At 35.4% G+C, this 23,919-nt stretch overlaps 2 protein-coding genes across 2 annotated transcripts; both read right to left on the minus strand.

The window, feature by feature from the left end:
- Window positions 1-939: 939 nt before the first annotated feature.
- LOC137633944 (chromo domain-containing protein cec-1-like) lies at window positions 940-2,360 on the minus strand. The gene is made up of 2 exons (XM_068366190.1): window positions 2,249-2,360; window positions 940-1,136 (listed from the first exon to the last, which is right to left on the minus strand). Exons 1-2 carry the CDS (start codon window positions 2,358-2,360, stop codon window positions 940-942), a joined length of 309 nt encoding a protein of 102 aa, XP_068222291.1.
- Window positions 2,361-3,247: 887 nt separating this feature from the next.
- Window positions 3,248-4,803, minus strand: LOC137633950 (uncharacterized). Its single transcript, XM_068366203.1, has 2 exons — window positions 4,681-4,803; window positions 3,248-3,661 (listed from the first exon to the last, which is right to left on the minus strand). Exons 1-2 carry the CDS (start codon window positions 4,801-4,803, stop codon window positions 3,248-3,250), a joined length of 537 nt encoding a protein of 178 aa, XP_068222304.1.
- Between the last annotated feature and the right edge of the window lie 19,116 nt (window positions 4,804-23,919).

Below are 23,919 nucleotides of genomic sequence, written 5' to 3' on the forward strand. Positions count from 1 at the left end.
TCCTTCTCCTCATACATCACTTGATTATTCCTCCTCACATTCATCACTTGATTCTTTCTGCTCCCATTCATCACTAGATTCTTCCTCCTCACATTCATCACTTGATTCCTTCTCCTCATACATCACTTGATTATTCCTCCTCACATTCATCACTTGATTCTTTCTGCTCACATTCATCACTAGATTCTTCCTCCTCACATTCACCACTTGATTCCTTCTCCTCATACATCACTTGATTCTTCCTCCTCACATTCACCACTTGATTCCTTCTCCTCATACATCACTTGATTATTCCTCCTCACATTCATCACTTGATTCTTTCTCCTCACATTCATCACTTGATTCTTTCTCCTCACATTCATCACTTGATTCTATCTCCTCACATTCATCACTTGATTCTTTCTCCTCTCATTCATCACTTGATTCTTTCTCCTCACATTCATCACTTGATTATTCCCCTCACATTCATCACTTGATTCCTTCTCCTCATACATCACTTGATTATTCCTCCTCACATTCATTACTCGATTCTTTCTGCTCACATTCATCACTAGATTCTTCCTCCTCACATTCATCACTAGATTCCTTCTCCTCATACATCACTTGATTATTCCTCCTCACATTCATCACTTGATTCTTTCTGCTCACATTCATCACTAGATTCTTCCTCCTCACATTCACCACTTGATTCCTTCTCCTCATACATCACTTGATTATTCCTCCTCACATTCATCACTTGATTCTTTCTGCTCACATTCATCACTAGATTCTTCCTCCTCACATTCACCACTTGATTCCTTCTCCTCATACATCACTTGATTATTCCTCCTCACATTCATCACTTGATTCATTCTGCTCACATTCATCACTAGATTCTTCCTCCTCACATTCATCACTTGATTCTATCTCCTCACATTCATCATTTGATTCTTTCTCCTCTCATTCATCACTTGATTCTTCCTCCTCACATTCATTACTCGATTCTTCCTCCTCACATTCATCACTTGATTCTTCCTCCTCATATTCATCACTTACAACTTCCTCCTCACATTCACCACTTGATTCCTTCTCCTCATACATCACTTGATTCTTCCTCCTCACATTCATCACTTGATTCTTTCTCCTCACATTCATCACTTGATTCTTTCTCCTCACATTCATCACTTGATTATTCCTCCTCACATTCATCACTTGATTCTTCCTCCTCACATTCATCACTTGATTCTATCTCCTCACATTCATCATTTGATTCTTTCTCCTCTCATTCATCACTTGATTCTTCCTCCTCACATTCATTACTCGATTCTTCCTCCTCACATTCACCACTTGATTCCTTCTCCTCATACATCACTTGATTATTCCTCCTCACATTCATCACTTGATTCTTTCTGCTCCCATTCATCACTAGATTCTTCCTCCTCACATTCATCACTTGATTCCTTCTCCTCATACATCACTTGATTATTCCTCCTCACATTCATCACTTGATTCTTTCTGCTCACATTCATCACTAGATTCTTCCTCCTCACATTCACCACTTGATTCCTTCTCCTCATACATCACTTGATTATTCCTCCTCACATTCATCACTTGATTCTTTCTCCTCACATTCATCACTTGATTCTTTCTTCTCACATTCATCACTTGATTCTATCTCCTCACATTCATCACTTGATTCTTTCTCCTCTCATTCATCACTTGATTCTTTCTCCTCACATTCATCACTTGATTATTCCTCCTCACATTCATCACTTGATTCCTTCTCCTCATACATCACTTGATTATTCCTCCTCACATTCATTACTCGATTCTTTCTGCTCACATTCATCACTAGATTCTTCCTCCTCACATTCATCACTTGATTCCTTCTCCTCATACATCACTTGATTATTCCTCCTCACATTCATCACTTGATTCTTTCTGCTCACATTCATCACTAGATTCTTCCTCCTCACATTCACCACTTGATTCCTTCTCCTCATACATCACTTGATTATTCCTCCTCACATTCATCACTTGATTCTTTCTGCTCACATTCATCACTAGATTCTTCCTCCTCACATTCACCACTTGATTCCTTCTCCTCATACATCACTTGATTATTCCTCCTCACATTCATCACTTGATTCTTTCTGCTCACATTCATCACTAGATTCTTCCTCCTCACATTCATCACTTGATTCTATCTCCTCACATTCATCATTTGATTCTTTCTCCTCTCATTCATCACTTGATTCTTCCTCCTCACATTCATTACTCGATTCTTCCTCCTCACATTCATCACTTGATTCTTCCTCCTCATATTCATCACTTACAACTTCCTCCTCACATTCACCACTTGATTCCTTCTCCTCATACATCACTTGATTCTTCCTCCTCACATTCATCACTTGATTCTTTCTCCTCACATTCATCACTTGATTCTTTCTCCTCACATTCATCACTTGATTATTCCTCCTCACATTCATCACTTGATTCTTCCTCCTCACATTCATCACTTGATTCTATCTCCTCACATTCATCACTTGATTCTTTCTCCTCTCATTCATCACTTTATTCTTCCTCCTCACATTCATTACTCGATTCTTTTGCCTTATATTCATCACTTGATTCTTTCTCCTCACATTCATCACTTGATTCTTTCGCCTCACATTCATCACTTGATTCTTTCGCCTCACATTCATCACTAGATTCTTCCTCATATTCATCACTTGATTCTTTCTCCTCATATTCATCACAAGATTCTTCCTCCTCACATTCATCACTTGATTCTTTCTCCTCACATTCATCACTTGATTCTTTCTCCTCACATTCATCACTAGAATCTTCCTCCTAACATTCATCACTTGATTCTTTCTCCTCACATTCATCACTTGAATCTCTCTCCTCACATTCATCACTTGATTTTTTCTTGTCACATTCATCACTAGATTCTTCCTCCTCACATTCACCACTTGATTCTTTCTCCTCACATTCATCACTTGATTTTCTCCTCACATTCATCACTTGATTCTTTCTCCTCACATTCATCACTTGATTTTCTCTTCACATTCATCACTAGATTCTTCCTCCTCACATTCATCACTTGATTCTTTCTCCTCACATTCATCACTAGATTCTTCTCCTCACATTCATCACTTGATTCTTTCTCCTCACATTCATCACTAGATTCTTCCCCCACACATTCATCACTTGATTCTTCCTCCTCACATTCATCACTTGATTCTTCCTCCTCACATTCATAACTTCATTCTTTCTCCTCACATTCATCACTTGATTCTTTCTCCTCACATTTATCCCCAAATTCTTCTTCCTCACATTCATCGCTTGATTCTTTCTCCTCACATTCATCACTAGATTCTTCCTCCTCACATTCATCACTAGATTCTTCCTCCTCACATTCATCACTTGATTCTTTCTGCTCACATTCATCACTAAATTCTTCCTCCTCACATTCATCACTAGATTCTTTCTCCTCCCATTCATCACTTGATTCTTTCTTCTCACATTCATCACTTGATTCTTCCTCCTCACATTCATCACTAGATTCTTTCTCCTCACATTCATCACTAGATTCTTCTTCCTCACATTCATCACTAGATTCTTTCTCCTCCCATTCATCACTTGATTCTTTCTCCTCACATTCATCACTAGATTCTTCCTCCTCACATTCATCACTTCATTCTTACTGCTCACGTTCACCACTAGATTTTTCCTTCTCACATTCATCAATTTATTCTTCCTCCTGACATTCATCACTTGAATTCTCCCTCTTCTTAAATACACCAGAATTCTCCACTTTATTTAATCCCCAAAAAATTACGCTTTTTAAATCGACCAGAATCCTCCCCTTTTTTAAATCCACCAGAATCCTCCCCTTTCTTAAATCCACCAGTATCCTCCCCTTTCTTAAATCTACCCTTCTCACAACCACCACCAGATATTCAAGATGAGCTTCGGAAGCATGATGAAGAATGGGAGGAAAAGAACGACGTCCCAGGATCTTGAAAAATTGTCGTGCTAGAGAGGTATCTTGACATAAAATTACCGGATCGGCTTCTGTTGCATAAAATGCATATTGGCGTGAAATTCGAATGTGAGTCCAGGGAGCGATACTTTGAAGGGTTAAATATACCAGACTAAAAAAAAGAATGGTTGATGCCCTTTTACAGATTTAGGTTCTTTGTAAAGGATAAATACCCCAAAGTAAACCTGTCGCCACAGCAGGTCTACAAGGCAATGACTGAACTCTATAAACCGTGGAATTTGAAAAGTTACCATCTTGTGATAAACAATTGTCAGTCCATGGTAAGAGAGCTTCTAGAAAGTTTAGGAGTTGAAATCTCTAATCCAAACAAGCTTTTAAGACTGAGAGGAGCTTTTCCTCCTGAAGGTATACAAGGAACTTCGCTTCTTCTTCTTCTTCTTTGCATCTTTTCCCACTTCTATGTGGGGTCGATGTTTCTGGCCAGCGTTCTCCATCTACCTCTGTCCCACGCTTCATCACCGTTTAATCCCTTTGATCGAAGGTCATCCTTAATACAGTCCATCCACCTTCGTTTTGGTCTCCCTCTCCTTTTCGTTCCCTATACTCCATTTCCATCACTCTCCTCCCAATATATTGATCATCTCTTCTCATGACATGACCATACCACCTCAGTCTACTTTCATGGATCTTACCTCATTCCATACCTTATCTCTTCTTGTCACCCCACACATCCATCTTAACATTCTCATCTCTGCCACACCCAGTTTCTTCTCACCTGTCTTCTTTATTGCCCACGTCTCCGCTCCATTCATCATTGTCGGTCTCACAACTGTCTTGTGTAGGTTACCTTTGAACTTAACCCCTATTTTCCTGTCACATAGTAGTCCGCACACTTTTTTCCAATTCCTCCATCCTGCTTGTATTCTGTGGTTTATTTCTGCCCCCAGATCACCATCCTCTGCAAATGTTGATCCTAAATACTTGAAATTTTCAACTCTTTTCAATCTCTTCTCCTTGTAAACTAACTTCCCCATTCTCCCCATTTTTCAATCTCAAATACTCTGTCTTTTTTCTGCTGATCTTCAATCCTCTACTACTGGAATAGCAGCATTGAAAGAGAGATAACCCTTCCATGACGCTAAATAAGGAAGACTGTCCACTTTGCCTGGTTTACTGTTGCAGAGGATCTTTGCAGGTACCCAGACATCCAACTCGTTGCAAGTAGCCTCTCTGAGAGAAGACATGCTGGATAGTCTCCAGGCATGAAGACAAAGAGAAGCTACTGCTTTGTGAAAGTTGTTCACGCGTGGTTGTCTGAGTAGATCTGGTCGTGAAGGGAGGTCCCTTGGGAGTTCTATCAGGAGGGGGCAGAAGGTACGGGAACCATATTGCGTGATACCACAGCAGAGCTAAGAGCATCATGAATAGGTTGTTGGATGCTCTGGTTTTGTTGAGCACCCTTCTCATTAGACAGAACAGCAAAGACGTACACGTCGATGTTGTCCCACCGTTGTTGGAGTGCATCTTGCCAGAGAGCCTGAGGGTCCAAGAATGGGGAGCAGTAAAGTGGGACCCTGAAGTTCAGGGACATCATGAACAGGTGCACAGTCAGGAAAACCCCAAAAGTCAGGACTTTGTTGGCTATCAGATGATTCAAAGACCATTCGGAGCCCACTTTCTGCGTCACTCTGCTCAGATTGTCTGCGAGCACATTCCTCTTGCCTGGAATGAAGCGAGCTGATAGGGACACCGAATGTTGTTCTGTCCATCTTAGTCTCTCTACTGCTACATAGCATAGGGGCTGCAAAAAGGTACCACCTTGTTTGTTTATGTACGCCACTACTGTGGTGTTGTTACTCATCAATACCACAGAGTGACCTGCCAGGAACTGTTGAAGAGCTAGAAAGGCTGCTCTCATCTCTCAAGAGATTTATGTACTAGTACCTTTCGGCCTCAGCCCAAAGCCCGGAGGCTGTGTGGTGCAGCATCTGGGCCCACAACCCTTCTTTTGATGCACCTGTATAATCAATTCCGGGGGAGAGACGAGGTCTGTCCCTCATCGGAGGTTCTCTTCTGTCACCCACCAATGAAGATCCACCCTCTGCTCCTGTTCATGGGAACAATAGCATCCGGGTAGCCGGAATGTTGGCTCCATCTGAAAATCAGTTGCCACTAGAAAGATCGAATCTTGAGGCGTCTGAGGATGGGGCTTGCCACTTCCTCAGTCTGGAGACTTTCTGAAGCTTGGTGTCTATTATTAAACCCAGGTATACCAGTATTTGAGAGGGAAGCAATGAGGACTTCTCGTGATTTATCATGATCCTCGGACCCTGACAAAACGAGTCGTCTGTCTCAGTGTTGAAGTAGGGTCTCCATCAAGTTTGCTAGAATCAGCCAATCGTCGAGGTATCGAAGGAGACGAATGCCGATTCTGTGAGCTCAGGGCAAACAATCTCTTGAAGAACTGAGGAGCTGTTCAAAGGCCAAAGCACAGCACTTTGAACTGGCATTGCCTGTTTTCGTGTATGATCCGGAGATACTTCCTTGAAGAAAGATGGATAGGGATCTGGAAGTATGCGTCTATGAGATCCACCGTGCTAATGAAATCCTGTGGCCTTGCTGTTTGAATAACCGAGTCTACCATTTCCATCCTGAAAGGAATTCGTAGGATAAACTTGTTCAAGGTTGAGAGATTGATTACTGGTCTCCAGCCTCCTGTTACCTATACCTATCTTGTTACCTCAAAACCTCAGGTTTCCTTGTTACCATTGCTGTATGCAAACATTGAATGTCTAAGTTCACGTTAAATCATTTTCACTTCATCCTTCATGATTATTTATTATATTCAATTATTATATTTCAGCAGCATATGATTCCTTGGTTTTATTATTAAACAATTATTATACTGTTCATTTCCATCTTTTATTCATCTTCAAACCAGTAAGTTTTTGCTTACTCATTTAAATTAGTTAAGTATTTATAATCTGTTATAAGATTTATCTATGCAGAATCATACTTTAGTTTAATTATCATTTTGGCTTACCATTAACATTTGTTTTAAGTATTATGAGAGTAATGCAGGAAATGGAAAAATAAAAGAAGTGATTAACAATAAAAAATATCTAATTGGCTGAACACAATACACATGTAATTAACCATTACCAGAGATAAGTCAGTGACTGAATTATGGCTGCGTGAGCAGTGATGTCACAAAATATACAAACCCAAACCCCAAACTCCAAAACATAAGTTCCACACACATTTATGACAAATTCGTAGATAATTTGTATTTTTCCATAACTAATCCAAACTGGAATTATTTATATATGGATATATCTTCCAGCAAAGCTGGAAGGTAGCCAATTAAACTTTTTGGTGTGAGCCTGGGTAGGGGGTGGCTAGTGGTACCAGCTACCTGTATATATACTCACGGAGTGGTGAAACTTGCCCTAGACATTGACAAACATTGTTGGTCACGCTCATTTTATGCTGATTTTCTCTTTTTCAGTGAATTGTGCTTCTTCATTGACGCTCCCATGCGATCATGCCCTGGTTTCCAGGGTCGCCCTTGCGGGCTTCATGTTGTCGGTGGAGTTCTGACGAATGTAGGGAGTGGTCTGCCTCCCAGTGGAAGAAATTTGGATGATGCAGGATGAGGAGGGCTAGGTGCGGTCACACACTCTCAGGTTGTAACTCAGGAGGCGAAGCGAAAGCAAGTTTCCTCTTCTTTTTTGCATTCTCCTACACCTCTTTCCGAAGCTCTTCCTCGACCGTCTTCCTCCGGAAATCGATCGAGTAGGAGCGCAGTCCCTTTAACCCCTGGCCGGAGTTGGGGGTGTTATCGCTTCATTTAGAAAAATAACTTCTCCTTCAGTCGCTAAGATGCCCTTCTTTATTTAAGACGTTTTGCAGGCTTGGCCGTCCTTGGGGATTTCTCCTTCCCCTTTGAGGGGAAGAAGAGTGAGAGAGTGAGAGTGGCTGAGAGTGATTTTTCACCGGTTGATAACATTGCCCTGGGCATTTGCGAGGTTCTCCTTTCGCCCTCTGGACTGCCTCCTGCTGATGACGAGCCTTTTACGCCATCCTGTGGCATCGTCGTCTCCTAATTTACAGACCATTGTTTCTCCCTTTAGGAATGTTTCCAGCCCGCAGGCTAACCTTCCTACTGCTGCTGCAGACGGTCTCCAGGTGGACAGTGCTTCATCTGATCATCGATCGTAGGGACGAGACTCATCACCTCGTCTTCCTGGTCGGTCAGGATGTCGTTCTGGACAATCCAATGATGATCACAGGGGCGAGACTCTTCACCTCGTCTTCCTGGTTGGTCAGAATGTCGTTCGCAATACTCCAATGATGAGATTGGATTTTCTTCTGATCAACAATCGCAGGAACAAGACTTACTGACTCGTCTTCCTGGTCGGTCACCCTTCTGATGTCGTTCGCGACAATCCAATGATGAGAAAAGAATTTATTCTGTTCCAAGATCGCAGGGGCGAGACTCAACACCTCTTCTTTCTGGTTGGTCAGGATGTCGTTCGCGATAATCCGATGTTAACATAAGAGGTCAAAGGTTATCACGATCTCAATGCTATTCTTCACAAAGATGTCATAACTCTAGGGCTAAACGCTCACAAGAGCAAAGGTTATCACAGTCTCGGCGTTCTTATTTCCGAAGACGTTCTAATAAAGAGTTTAAGATTACGAATTATACGATCACGAGATTCAACCTCATGTTCACAAAATTTACGATCACGAGATTTAAGCTCACGTTCACGAAATTTATGATCACGAGATTTAAGCTTATGATCACGAGATTTATGCACACTATCTCGAGATAAACGATCTCAGTCACGATTTGGCTGCTTAGACACCTTTTTTGAGGACCCTTCTGGTCTACTTGTCGAGGGACTGGTGGGCTGCAGCTGTTACTTGGGAAGCAGAGAAGCCTTTCACATAGGGCCTGGTCATCAAAGCACTGAAGAAGGAGATAATCCCTAGTGGATTTCCTCCAACACTCACCAGCCCTCTCGACTTTATCCTGCTTAAATAGGGAGATTCCTTCTAGAGTTTCTGGGCCTGGACATTTCAGCTCTAGGAACTTGCATGTGAAACCTTTTAATCACGACATAAACATGAAGTCCTATTGGCCGTCCAAGAAAAATGAAAAAGGTCCGTGGATCATGGGTGCTTACCGAAACTGGTCTTCTGTGACGTCAGACAAAACTTGCCTCTTTTTATGCAACTTTAGCTGAGACCAATGCTTGCAAGATACTTCTCGGCTACGTGTAAAACACGCCTAGCCAATCAGCGACATCCACACCACTCGGAGTTATTGCAAGTGCTCTCAGCCAATGAGATTTTACCACATATACAGGTAGGCGGTGCTTTAATGTCGTCATATTACGGGAATTATAATAGCAATGTTTATTTACACAGGCGAACATATTTAGTCGAGAAAAAATAAATTAAAATGCCCATGTAAATGTCTCGAATTCTCTATATCCCCTTCTTAGAGTCATGTAAGTCTTTAATTGGATTCAACCTAATTCGCAAAGGTATTAGTTTTCAAATTTTTATATATATGCATTCAGGAATACGTTATAAAAGTTTCAAACTGCTATAATCTGAGTTTAGGCGACACAGTTCTCTCCCCTAATCGCTATCAATCTCGCACTCTACTTAGGCTTAGGAATATATGTCAGAAGGAAATATAGAAGTATATGGTTAATTACAATATATTCTTTCCTCCATGACTTTTACTCATAGGTATTATACATAATGAAGGCAAATGATATTTAATTTCTGACACTATTCATATTAGCATTTTATCGCGTATCAACAAAGAAAATGAAAAGAGTATTTTCTTTATTCAACAATCCACAGATATTGTTTTTATTTATAACTGTGGACATGAGAGAGAGAGTGAGAGAGAGAGAGAGAGAGAGAGAGAGAGAGAGAGAGAGAGAGAGAGAGAGAGAGAGAGAGAGAGAGAGAGAGAATCTTATTATTTGGTGTCGACACGTATTTCGAATCTCTATTTGACGCGGCTCTTAATCAAGATTACATTGGTTGTACGAAATAGTCAAAATTCATCTCAATGTTTGACTTATCAATAAAATATTAGATTTTCCTTCATATTAGACTAAATAACCTTGTGTTTATACACTATACCAAAAGTTTATATAGTTATAGACGTTAATTATTATTCAAAATTGTTCTCTTATCTCATATCTTTAGGAAGGCTAACTACACGACAGTAAAATCAGCAAGATATAAATTTTGTTTTGACCATATCTAACATGGGGAAAATTTTGATGTATTTACATTAATGGTATCATAAGATCTCGATAAATCATATTTCAATCCATTAAGCGTCATAACATAAATTACTATCAATCTATCTATATGGGCACAGAGATATATAGACATCACCAAAAAATTCTTATTCTCTTTGGTTGAATGATAAATTAACTACTCTTTCCCGTCCCTTATCAACCAAAATTCATTTTTCCAAAACTTTGATAAAATGTAAGATTTATCAAAATTAAAAATATTAGAAGTAAGCCTTAGGCATGTATAATGAATAAAAAGGAAGGATTGTATAAAACCTCCACAATCGGTATGGAAGAACATCAGCATAACAAAAACATCTGTGAGAGAGGAAATTTATCTACCGCTTTAAGAGTCGAGTTCAGTCATGGCTTTGCCAAACTGGTTGACGATGACGTCAGACAAAACTTGGTGCTTTTTTCAACTCCTATTGCTGAGATCAATTTGTGCAAGAATCTCCTCGCTAGCGAGTTGCAAAATTTCAGCCAATCACAGACACTCAAACATCATCAAGCTTCTTTGCAAGAGTTCTCATCCAATGAGGAGATGAGAAGAGGGAGGGTCTAGATGACGTCACTGAATCCACCAGGGTTTTCTTTTGTACGCTTAGCACCAAAGAAAGGTGAGACCGAGGTTAACAGTACTAAAAAGATTATAATTTTCATATTTACTGTAATGGAAAAAATATTCAATTTCACAATCTTTATAATCCATGTAAATTTTTTAAGCAGGAAGGGATCCGCAATTATAACTTTTACAATTAGTGTTTTTATCAAATTCTAGATATGATTTTTATTGTCAAAAATCTCTCTCTCTCTATCTCTATCTCTCTCTCTCTCTCTCTCTCTCTCTCTCTCTCTCTCTCTCTCTCTCTCTCTCTCTCTCTCTCTCTCTCTCTCTCTCTCTCTCTCTCTCTCTCTCTCAGTTTTGTATCTCTGTGCCGGTGAGTGATTAAACTTTTGCGGCCCTATAAATATCATGATTTAACGCGGATAACAAAAGGCTATCGAGTGCAATATAGCTACAAGTTTTCGTGAATAGTCAGTGATTAGTTTGAGGTCGGAGAAGTGGGATAAAACGTCGGCATAGAATAGTTATCTTGTGAATTACTAAAAATCTAATCAAGATGGCTATGTACAACACGGGCAAGGCTTGGAGAGACATCGCTGGACTCAGCAAAAATAAATTCCATGAGTTGGCGAAACAGGAGCTCGACCGTCTGATAACAGAGGTCACTAATAACGTCAACCAATGTGACGGAAGAATATTCGCAGACATATTGAAACAATATGATCCAATAAACTGGAGCAAATCTGCGGAAAACATCAGCAAAATAATAGAAGAAATTCCAAAGAAAATCCAAGTGTTAAAGAAACTTATAAAGAAAGTCTACATCACTCAACACATTCCATCAAAGAACAATAAGAAGTCCAATATGGTGAATATGCTGATTGATGCAATGGGAAAAAGAATGCCAAAATGGTGTAATACATGTAAGATATGGTATTCCATTAATAATCCTCAACAATTGATTAGAAAATGTGATGCCTGTCATGTCCCAACACATCCCACATGTGCTGAAATACAGCAAAAAATAAAAAATAAAGACACAAAGGTATTCTGCTCAACATGCTTAGTCTGGATAGAAAATATAATTAAGTCGAGACTAAATCTGCAAATAGTTGAAGATAAAGAAGAGGAAGAAGAAGAAACAGAAGAAGAAGAAGAAGAAAAAGAAGAAGAAGAGAACAATGAACAGGATATGTGTAAGGATGCAGAAGAAATCATTGATATAACCTATGATGCCAACCAACAACATACTTATGAAGAAATAAATTACCAGATGGAAACAAATAATAGACCCAAGAGACTCTACCCGGACCTACATAATTTTAGGGAAGAGCAAGAACAAGAAAAAATAGAAAAGAAGGATATAGTCTGCAATATGCTGAAAAGAGGGAATTGCAGATTTGGCGAAAGATGCTACTACAAGCATCCAAAGATATGCCATAATTATGAAATATATGGTAAATGTGCGTATTTAGACGGATATGGAGACGAATGCAGAGATCTCCATCCAAAAATATGCAAAAACCTAAAAGAAGGAAAAGGATGCATTTACAACAAAAAATGTCGATATATGCATCCTGCAACCATGAATGAAAGTAAGAAAACTCAGCAAACTGAAAAGAAAAATGAAAGCAAAAAAGAAACAAAAAAAAGAAACAAAAAAGCAGGCCGTGTATATACCGCGCTTTGAACCAAGAGCCCCAAGATATGAGGCCTTTCAACCTAAACCGGCACATGTAGAACCCAACTACAAAGAATGCATCTATAATGCCAGGGGTTGGTGCAGATATGGGGACAGTTGCAGGTATACACACACAAATAAATATGAAGGCGAAAGAGCAAATATAATAGAAAAGTTGGATTTTTTAATGGCAGAATTCCGGGAAATGAAGAAAAGAACATCATATCAGAACAGGAAGGAAGCATGGGAGAATCCATATTATTACCAATATTAAATAATGGGGATGAAACACAAACCATAATAGTAATGAATGCACAGGGTTTAGTCACGAGTAACTCTAAAAGGAAAATAGAGTTCTTAGAAGAACTAACCCAAATTGAAAAAATAGATATATTAAATATAAGTGAAACATGGTATTCCCAAGAGACTGGCAGTGATGACCAGATAAAGGGTTTCCAAACTTATAGATCAGACAGAAAAAATAGGAATCAAGGGGGAACCGTAATATATGGAAGAGACATAAATCAAGGAAAAGTATGTGAAAAATACAGCAACACAGAATGTGAATTGATTGCGGTAGAATTTGAATTTGAAAAACTAATGAATATTGTAGTTTACAGACCCCCAAACACTAAGGAGTTTGACATAATAATAGAAAAAATAGATGGTATATGTAGAAACCATAAAGACTGGAATATACTCCTATCCGGAGATTTTAACTTTCCTTTCGTGGATTGGAAAGAACGGATAGAAGAAAGTGGTTGTATGTATACATATAAAAAAGATAGTAATAGTAGCGCAGAAGATAAGAGGCAATTTGAAAAGCTTCAAGATATGCTATTAGAACATAATATGCAACAAATAAACCACATTCCAACAAGAAAGGAAAATGTCCTAGATCTAGTATTTGTGAATGAGGTGAAATATGTTAAAGAAATAATAGTGTATAACACGGGAATTTCAGACCACAATGTCATAGAATTGATAGTTCATTCCAAAGCAAGTGATCACAGAATTAATAAAAACACAAAACTTTGGGAAGGATATGGAAAATATAACTTTTACAGTAAGAATATAAAATGGTCAGAAATAAATGAAGAACTGGATAAAGAATGGAAAAATGTATTTATAAGTGATAATATACAGGTAAATACGGATATACTGTACAAAATACTGGAGAAAATTGTTGAAAAATATGTACCGAAAAAAAACAATAAACAAAAGACGTGCATACCAAGAGACAGAAGGATCTTATTTCAGAAAATTAAAAAGTGGAAGAAAAATCTTGCAAAAGAAAAAAATGTGTGGAAAATGAGGGAAATAAAATGTAAGATAGAAAATGCAGAACAAAAGATTATACAGTCGAAAGAAAATGAAAAAAGGGACTTAGAAGAAAGGACACTTCAAAATATAAAAAGAAACCCCAAAGTACTTTACTCCTATGCAAAAAAGATGAATAAAAGGAGAATAGAAATAGGCCCTCTAAGAATTGAAGGACGGCTAACGAATGAAAAAAAGGAAATATGCAACATATTAGCAGAAAAATATAAGAGTGAGTTCACGCCAAGAATTGCGAATGAGAATAATGAAACAGAAATGAGAGAAGAAAATGTTGAATATCTAACGGATATAGATATTAATGAAGCAGATATTGTCACGGCTATAAACGAAATTAAAAATGGATCGGCAGCCGGACCAGATGGAGTTCCAGCGATTTTGTTAAAAAAAACTGCAAACACTATCGCGAAGCCACTTGCAATACTGCTAAGACAGAGTATAGATATGAGCGAGATATATGTTAAACATAAATTAGCTTATATAACCCCTATCTTCAAAAGTGGATCAAGACTAGAGGCAAGCAATTATAGACCTGTTAGTCTAACATCACATATTATGAAAGTGTATGAGAGGGTAATAAAAAAGAAAATAATGAACCATTTGGTCAAAAATAATTTGTTTAATATGGGTCAACACGGTTTCGTACCTGGAAAAAGTACACAGACCCAACTGATAGCTCACTATGAAAACATATACAATAATATGATATATGAAAAAGACACAGATGTGATCTATCTAGATTTTGCAAAAGCCTTTGACAAGGTAGACCATAACATATTGGAGAAAAAAATGAGAAAGCATAATATTGTGGGAAAGATAGGAAAATGGGTAAAAGAATTCCTGCAAAACAGAAAACAGATAGTGGTTGCAAATGACGAGAAATCAGATGAAGCCCAGGTAATATCTGGTGTGCCCCAAGGTACGGTATTAGCTGCACTGCTATTTGTTATTATGATCTCAGACATAGACTGTGATGTTGAAAACTCCGTAGTGAGAAGTTTCGCCGATGACACAAGAATAAGTAGAGAAATTACTTGTGATGAAGATAGGAACTCACTACAAAGAGATCTAAACAAAATATATGAATGGGCGGAGATAAATAGGATGGTATTTAACTCCGATAAATTTGAATCAATAAATTATGGAAACAGAGAAGGAATGGTGTATGCATACAAGGGACCTAATAATGAGACAATCACAAACAAGGAAGCAATTAAAGACCTTGGTGTAATTTTAAATAGGAATATGTTATGCAACGACCAAATAGCAACACTGTTGGCTAAATGTAAAGCAAAAATGGGAATGTTATTCAGACACTTTAAAACAAGAAAAGCTGAACACATGATTATGCTTTACAAAACTTATGTGCGTAGTACACTCGAGTACTGCAATGTGATATGGTACCCACACTACCAAAAGGATATTGCGCAAATAGAGAGTGTACAAAGGTCCTATACTGCTAGAATAGAAGAAGTTAAGGACCTTGATTACTGGGAAAGACTGCAATTTTTAAAACTATACAGTCTAGAAAGGAGAAGAGAACGCTACATGATAATACAAGCATGGAAGCAAATAGAAGGAATTGCTGAAAACATCATGGAGCTTAAAGTATCAGAAAGAGCAAGCCGAGGTAGATTAATAGTGCCAAAAAGCATTCCAGGTAAACTGAGAAAGGCGCACAGGACATTAATCCACAACGCACCAGCATCGATAATGCAGCGACTATTTAATGTGCTGCCAGCTCATCTAAGAAACATATCAGGAGTGAGCGTAGATGCGTTTAAAAAGCAGCTCGATAAATACCTAAGATGCATCCCAGACCATCCAAGACTGGAAGATGCAAAATACACTGGAAGATGTATTAGCAACTCTCTGGTGGATATACGAGGTGCCTCACACTGAGGGACCTGGGGGAACCCAAACAAAAAAAAATAAGGCAATAAGGCTCTCTCTCTCTCATATATATATATATATATATATATATATATATTTATACATATATACATACATATATTACATATATATATGTGTATATATACACAGTATATATATAATATATATATATATGTATATATATATACATACATATATTACATATATATATATGTATATATACACAGTATATATATATAATATATATATATATATATGTATATATATATATACACATATATATACACAGTATATATATAATATATATATATATATATATATATATATACATATATGTACATATATATAAATACATATATGTATATATGTATATATAAACAAACATATGCATATATATATATATATATATATATATATATATATATATATATATATATATTTATTTATATACATATACATATGCACACACACATATATATATATATATATAAATATATATATGTATATATATATATATATATAGATATATATTTACACATATATATATATATATATAAAATTCATGTACATACACACACACACACACACACATATATATATATATATATATATATATATATATATATATATATATTTATATACATATGCATATATATACATATACATACATATATATATATATATATATATAGTATATATATATATCTTATTTCTCTTCTTGTTTTGTTAAGTTGTTTACAGTTTATATAGGAGATATTTATTTTAATATTGTTATTCTTCTTTCCTTTCCTCACAGGACTATTTTCCCTGTCGGGGTCCTTGGGCTTATAGCATCCTGCTTTTCCAACTAGGGTTGTAGCTTATCAAAAATAATAATAATAATAGAAATGCAGGAATGGCCAAAAAATAATTTCCCAAGAAACCTTTTATGTGAAATAATAAAGGAAATCCCCGTAGACTTGATGAACATTGATTACATGCAAATGAACATGTGCTTGTATCTAAATAATCGCAATTCAACATGTAAATTCCGTACAGAAAGTAATATAATCAAAGGTATCAGTGTTATATTCTTTAATGAATAAACAATTCTTTCGCTCAATTACATCGAGACAAATTGCATTTATCAAATTGTTCTCTCCAAAATTAAATACCCAGGGACATTGAGCTGCATTACTTAAAATAGTTGATTTCATACGTCAATCCTATTTAAAATGATCATGTATGTATCCATGTATGTATCTATAAATAGCAAGCTACTTGGTTTCACATCGCATAAGAAAACCGTAAGCTTTTTACCGCAAACTTATTCTCTGGTCTACGCGCTGGGATCTGGTCTATTGTGACGTCAGACCAAACTTGGTTCTTTTTATGCTCTTTTCAACGAGATCAATTTCTGCAAGATGTTTCTTGACAAAACTGTTCAACGACTTGGCCAATCAAAAACATACTTTTCTATTACCAAGCAATCGTAACCAATCAGAAGACTGCTGTAGGAAATAGGTGGAGTCTATCTGACGTCACAGGCTGGCTATAGAATTGAGCTTTGACTGCGCATGATGAACTTGCCAGCAACTTGCAACACGTGGCAAGGAGAGAGTCTTGCAGAAAATCATCAGAGAAAAACTGGCATAAAAAGAACAAAGTTTTGCTTGACATCATTACAGACCTTTGCCAGAGGCTTACAGAATAAAGACAAAATAATGATGAAAAACATTTAATAATTTGCTCTTGTGCTTATATTTCAGATTTTGTAAAGTAATATTTTTGTTCTTGCGTTTTTAGAGTAAGCCTGGGAATTGCGCCATTTTCATTGCATATCTAGCAAGTTTAATGTGTTTTTTTTTATGTTTTATCAAATATTTTTAACTGACAGTAGTTACAAACAACTGAATAACATTTTGTAATTGAAATTCGATTTCTTTATCTAAAAGTTTTTCCATAATGAAAATTTCATATATGCATACTTAATTATAAATCCTGAAGATAACTTAGAGATAATAATACAAAAGAAACGCTCAAGGACACTTTTGAAAGTGGACAAAACGCTCTTACGAAAGTACATGTCTAGGCAACACACGCTATCCAGACGGGATCTGGACAAATTAATCACGATGAAAGTAGCATAAAAAGAGGTCCGTTTTGTCTGACGTCATAATACAGTTTGAGGAAGCAGAATCCAGCAACGGTCCTCATCAGAGAGATTCTTTTTTTCATTATCTTCCATTACCTGTATGAAATTTAGTTGTGACGAGAGTCATCTTCTAACTACTATTTATCTATTGGTGTAGATACACTATCTATGATTTACGATAAAGTTTTGACTTTATTGAAAAATCCGTTATTTTTTATGAGTTACAAATAAAAATAACACAGTAACAGCGAAACGAAATTAAAACTGGATTTAATGTGGTAAATTTATACCATAGTTTCTATTGTGCTTTCTACATGGAATCTATGGATCATACTCCAAAGACATTAAATAATCTCGATAAACATATAAGTAAAAAAGTATTTCCTTCAGAAATAAAAATATTTTTCCAATATTTTACGACCGTGATGCTAATTTTTTTCTTTTACAAAGCTTTGAGTATGTATATATATATATATATATATATATATATATATATATATATATATATATGTGTGTGTGTGTGTATGTATATGTATACATATATAAATAGATAAATATACATTTATATATATATATATATATATATATATACATACATATATATATATATATATAATTATATATATACTGTATATATATATATATATATATATATATATAAATATACATATATATATAAATCTATATATATATATAAATTATATATATAAATATATATAAATATACATAAATATACATATATACAGTATATATATTATATATATAAATATATATAAATATACATATATGTATTATATATAAATATATAAATATATAAATATATATATAAATATTAGTATATATATATATATATATATATATACATATACATATATACATATATATATATATATATATATATATATATATATATATATATACATATATACATATATACATATATATATATATATATATATATATATATATACATATATATATATATATATATCTAGTACCACGATAAATACTCATCTTTATTTTACAAAATACTGCGTGCAAAAAGCTGCACTGTGTTTACAATTACGATATAAAGAACAGAAATATAAGTATCAATATAAAATAAATTTTGGGAGGAAAATTCATCCATTGGATGCAAACATCAAAGTCACTTTAATTAATCCATGACTGAATCGCGTAGAAAACCTCCAGTAACTGAAACCGAGGAAGAGCGAGATGAGATGAGGTGAGATAAGAAGGCATTCAGTGACGTCAGACAAAACTTGGCGCTTTTTAGGCTATTTTCTCCGTGATCAATTTGTGCAGAAATACTGTCGACCGAGTGTTGCAAGAGTTCTCAACCAATCATAAAAGTCCTTTACGAGCAACAGTTATTGCGAAAAGACCCAACCAATGAAAAGTCTTGCTTACAAAAGTGGGAGGAGCGAAGATGAGACCCAACCAATGGAAAGTCTTGCTTACAAAAATGGGAGGAGCGAAGATAACTAGATTGAGAGGCTTCATAGGTGTATACTATGTTCTACGTTTCTGTTATCAAAGAATTAACAAACTGTTTACATTTCATTAAAAACTCAAACGTTAATGACGAGTTTACTCTGCAATTATTACGTTGCAGAAAACTTAGGAAATTATAAACTACTGTATGAAAATTAATAAAAGAATAAAACTTTAGTCTCTATTGTTGGAAATTGAAGCAAGATACGTTATCAGTTATAAGTTAAGCATATTATATCTTTAAGATCTATCCACCTGTCATTCTTGATAAAGCCAACTACAACTTTTTGAGTGCACAATTTTGCACATTAGACTTGACAAAAATAGTATGTGGGTGTGAAATATAAATATTTATAAGTCTTTACATAAAAAAAAAAAATTAGTATGTGGGTATGAAATATAAATATCTTGAATACAAAAAAAAAAATAGTATATGGGTACGAAATATATCTTGAATAAAAAAAAAATAGTATGTGGGTATGAAATATATCTTGAATAAAAAAAAATAGTATGTATATATGAAAAATAAATACCTTGAAGATTTTAGAAAAAAAATAATAGCATGTGGCCACGGAACAAATTTCTTGAAAATTTTGCAAATGACAAACTTAAAAAATTAAAATTCAACTAACGCCAGATGAATATATTACTTGCAAGGACCTTCTCATACAAAAAACGATTGCCATGTGACAGAGGACGAGGCTCCACTTGTGACGTCAGACAAAACTTGAAAGCTGTCAACCAATCACCAGCGGTCATTTGTAAGCAACGGTTATTGCAAGAGCTGTGAATCAATGATGAAGTACTTCTTTGAAAAGTTAATGACGTCACAAACTAATTCTGGGGCAGCCATTGCTACAGCTAAAGAACGAGGATTTATAAGTTATATTTTCATGATAAAACTGTTTTATAACATTAATTTATAAATATCAAAGCAATAAACATACATAAAACTTATCATCATTATCCTACCTTCTTTCATACTCAATTAATCAGTTATGAAATAACCTTATTAAAAGCTTATTATATTCCCGTGGGGTGAATTAGTCGAGAAAAACCATGCTATAACATGGACAAGTCTCTGTCCAATGAATATCAACGTATCTACCACGAAATACTATTTCTTTGACAATTATCTATGGCTTACAGAATTCAATAATGAGAAAAATTGTGAAGAGCTCTCTCTCTCTCTCTCTCTCTCTCTCTCTCTCTCTCTCTCTCTCTCTCTCTCTCTCTCTCTCTCTCTCTCTCTCTCATATAATACTGAAAATATAATTTCGCTGATCTATGCAATGCATTAAGCATAGATAACAGATGCATAGAAATAAAATAAAATATCTAACTTGCAGTTTCTCAGCAATATAAGAAAGGATATAGTACTCAGAAAAAATAGTAAAACAGTGACATGTAAAATACTTCGCCAATAGTAATAAGAACAATAATAAATTACATCTTTAATGTATCACTTATTTTTATGGAATTATTTTCAGTTACTCTCTCTTCCAATATCAAAAGGAAATTAAAACATACAGAATATGAAATATCAAAAATAACAATTTCATCGGTTATTATTTCTTATATAATCAGTATCGGTTATAATATTCGTATCGGAGATATATTAAATCTAATAAATCTTAATTTACGACAATGACTTCAAAGACCCGATGAATTAGAAGTCATAAATGTCTAATGATGCTCATCCATATTCGAATAAGCGTTTGAAAAGCTGGTATCTGTCGCCTTACCGTTAAGTCAAGAAGAAGAAAAGAAGACAGAAAGGACCAGATTGAGATATGATTGGACCCCATTAGAATAAATTTGGAGAAAGGACATTCTATGGAAAAAAGGGGAGGGGAAGCAGATAAAGCGGTTATATATATATTGGGGAGAGAGGGTTTGTAGGTGAAAGAATGGGATCATATAGGGGAAACTTTGAAATGACTGACAAATTACCTGTAAATAGTATGATTTCTCGGGGCCACTTCGCCACCACGACCTTTCATATGGTAAAACGGTATTCATAGGCCTATTGAGCCGGCCCGCCCAAACACTCCTTCCCTGTGGTAGGTATAGGCCTATGTGAGTAGTTGATAGTCGGCCTATCATATACACCGCAATGACGGTGGGAAGGAACACTGGGGGGTCCGGAGGCAGATGAAAGATGTCGGCTGTTCGATGGGCAATGCTCCATTTCGCTTCCGTTTTGTTGTTATTATTGTTGTTGTTAGAACCAAGTCTACTTGAAATGTTTTGAGATGGCTAGAGTCATATGACTTGCTTAAGCCTACTTACGTCGTTACCGATGCCTATTTATCTGTTTTATAATAGCTTGTTTGGTAATATGAAATCCAGATATTTCATGTGCTAATCTTATTTTTTTTTCGGAGAATATACTGAACTGTTTTTATAAGCCATTTTGGACCTTGTGAAGGTTTTTTCTTGTATCTTTATACCTGCCTTCCTTTCTACATTATCACATTTTTATGTAATTTTTTTTATGGCAAACTTACTTAGCACGTTTCTTCATTGCTTTTATGCAAATTTGTTTATGGCAAATTTACTTACCACCTTTCAACATCATATTTTTATGTGAATTTTTTTATGGCAAATTTATTTAGCACTTTTCTACATCATATTTTTATGTAAACTTGTTTATGGCAAACTTACTTACCACCTTTCTACATTATATTTCAATGCAAATTAGTTTATGGCAAATTTACCTAGCATGTACATGTACCTTCAAGGCTACAAAAACGTTATTCCACGACGAAGAAGGAAATACTAAATCTAGATTCCAAACAATTAATTATCCGACCCCACATCAGAACGCGCACTCTTAGCATACGACCATAAAGCGTGACAAATGCCTTAATTGGAAAGCCTATTTGGCAATTCATTCTGGAGAATGAGTTTCTCAGCCCTTCGGCCTAAATGCTATATGGTAAAACCGGTGGGAGGTCGATTACAATGATTCTGCTATTTTTCGGCTGCCCGCTTCGCACCTGTATGGCATCGGCAACACATGCTTTTGTAACACATGCTTTTATAACAGTTGCTTTTTTCATTACATATTCATCAGTTTTATTAGAGAATGCTTCCTATTTTCGACTCTACATAATAATTAATTGAAGTTTATTAGATGAATTATGAATTTTTATGGATAAAAAGGCAAAGAAGGCATTCGAATATTTGGTGAGTAATAAGATCTCAAAGGTCGTAAAAAAAGAAATAATATTATTATCATTACTTACTAAGCTACAGCCGTAGTTGGAAAATCAGGATGCTATAAACCCAAGAGCTCCACCAGGGAAAATAGCCCAGTGAGGAAAGGAAATAACGAAAAAAAATATTTAAAGAAGAGTAATAACATTAAAATAAATATCTCCTATATAAAATATAAAAACTTCGACAAAATCAGAAAAAGAGAAATAAGATAGAATAGTGTGCTAGAGTGTTCCCTCATGCAAGAGAACTCTTACCCGAGACAGTGGAAGATCATGGTACAGAGACTATGGCACTACCCAAGTCTAGAGAATAACGGTTTGATTTTGGAGTGTCCTTCTCCTAGAAGAACTGCTTACCATATCTAAAGAGTCTTCTACCCCTACCAAGAGGGAAGTAACCACTGAACAATTGCAGTGCAGTAGTTAACCCATTGGATGAAGAAGAATTGTTTGGTAATATAAGTGTTGTCAGGTGTACGAGGACAGAGAATATGTAAAGAATAGACCAGACTATTCATTGTGTATGTGCCGGCAAGGGGAAAATGAACCGTAACCAGAGAGGATTTGATGTAGTACTGTCTGGTCAGTGAAGACCCCGTAACTCTCTAGTGGTAATATGCGTACAGATCTTTGATACACACACACACACACACACATATATATATATATATATATATATATATATATATATATATATATATATATATATATATATTATATATATATAATATAATATAATATATATGCATATATATAATATATATAAATACATATATATGTATATATATATATATATATATATATATATATACATATATATATATATATATATATATATATATATATATGTATTTGTATATGTACATATATGTATATATATAATATATATGCATATATACACACATATGTATACACACATATATATATACACATGTATACACATATACACACACACACACACATATATATATATATATATATATATATATATATATATATATATATATATATATGCATACACACATTCATATCTCTCTCTCTATATGTACAATATATACGCGTATGTCAGTATACAAAAATAATCAAAGTGATTATATCAATGTGGCACATTTCTATATGAACAATCGTATCTGCATGAAACTTAAATTATACACATGAATATAGGCTCAAGCTGTTCTTCACCCCTTGTTCAATTTCCCGTCAGATCACCAGAAAAACCTCAACTTTTATAGCTCCGTTCTTGAAACTACCAAAAAATAAAAAAAGA

The sequence above is a fragment of the Palaemon carinicauda genome, chromosome 3 (genome assembly GCF_036898095.1).
Source record: "Palaemon carinicauda isolate YSFRI2023 chromosome 3, ASM3689809v2, whole genome shotgun sequence".
In the NCBI taxonomy this organism is placed as follows: Eukaryota; Metazoa; Arthropoda; class Malacostraca; order Decapoda; family Palaemonidae; genus Palaemon; species Palaemon carinicauda.

Bases quoted from the DNA above. Each gene is read 5' to 3' on its own strand.
- LOC137633944 (XM_068366190.1), bottom strand. From the start codon at position 2,360: ATGTATGAGGAGAAGGAATCAAGTGGTGAATGTGAGGAGGAAGTTGTA. The intron at 1,137-2,248 runs GTGAGGAGGAAG...GAAAGAATCAAG, and splicing joins GGAAGAATCGAGTAATGAAT to TGATGAATGTGAGGAGAAAG.
- LOC137633950 (XM_068366203.1), bottom strand. From the start codon at position 4,803: ATGATGAATGGAGCGGAGACGTGGGCAATAAAGAAGACAGGTGAGAAG. The intron at 3,662-4,680 runs GTAAGATCCATG...GAATGTGAGGAG, and splicing joins GAGATAAGGTATGGAATGAG to GAAGAATCTAGTGATGAATG.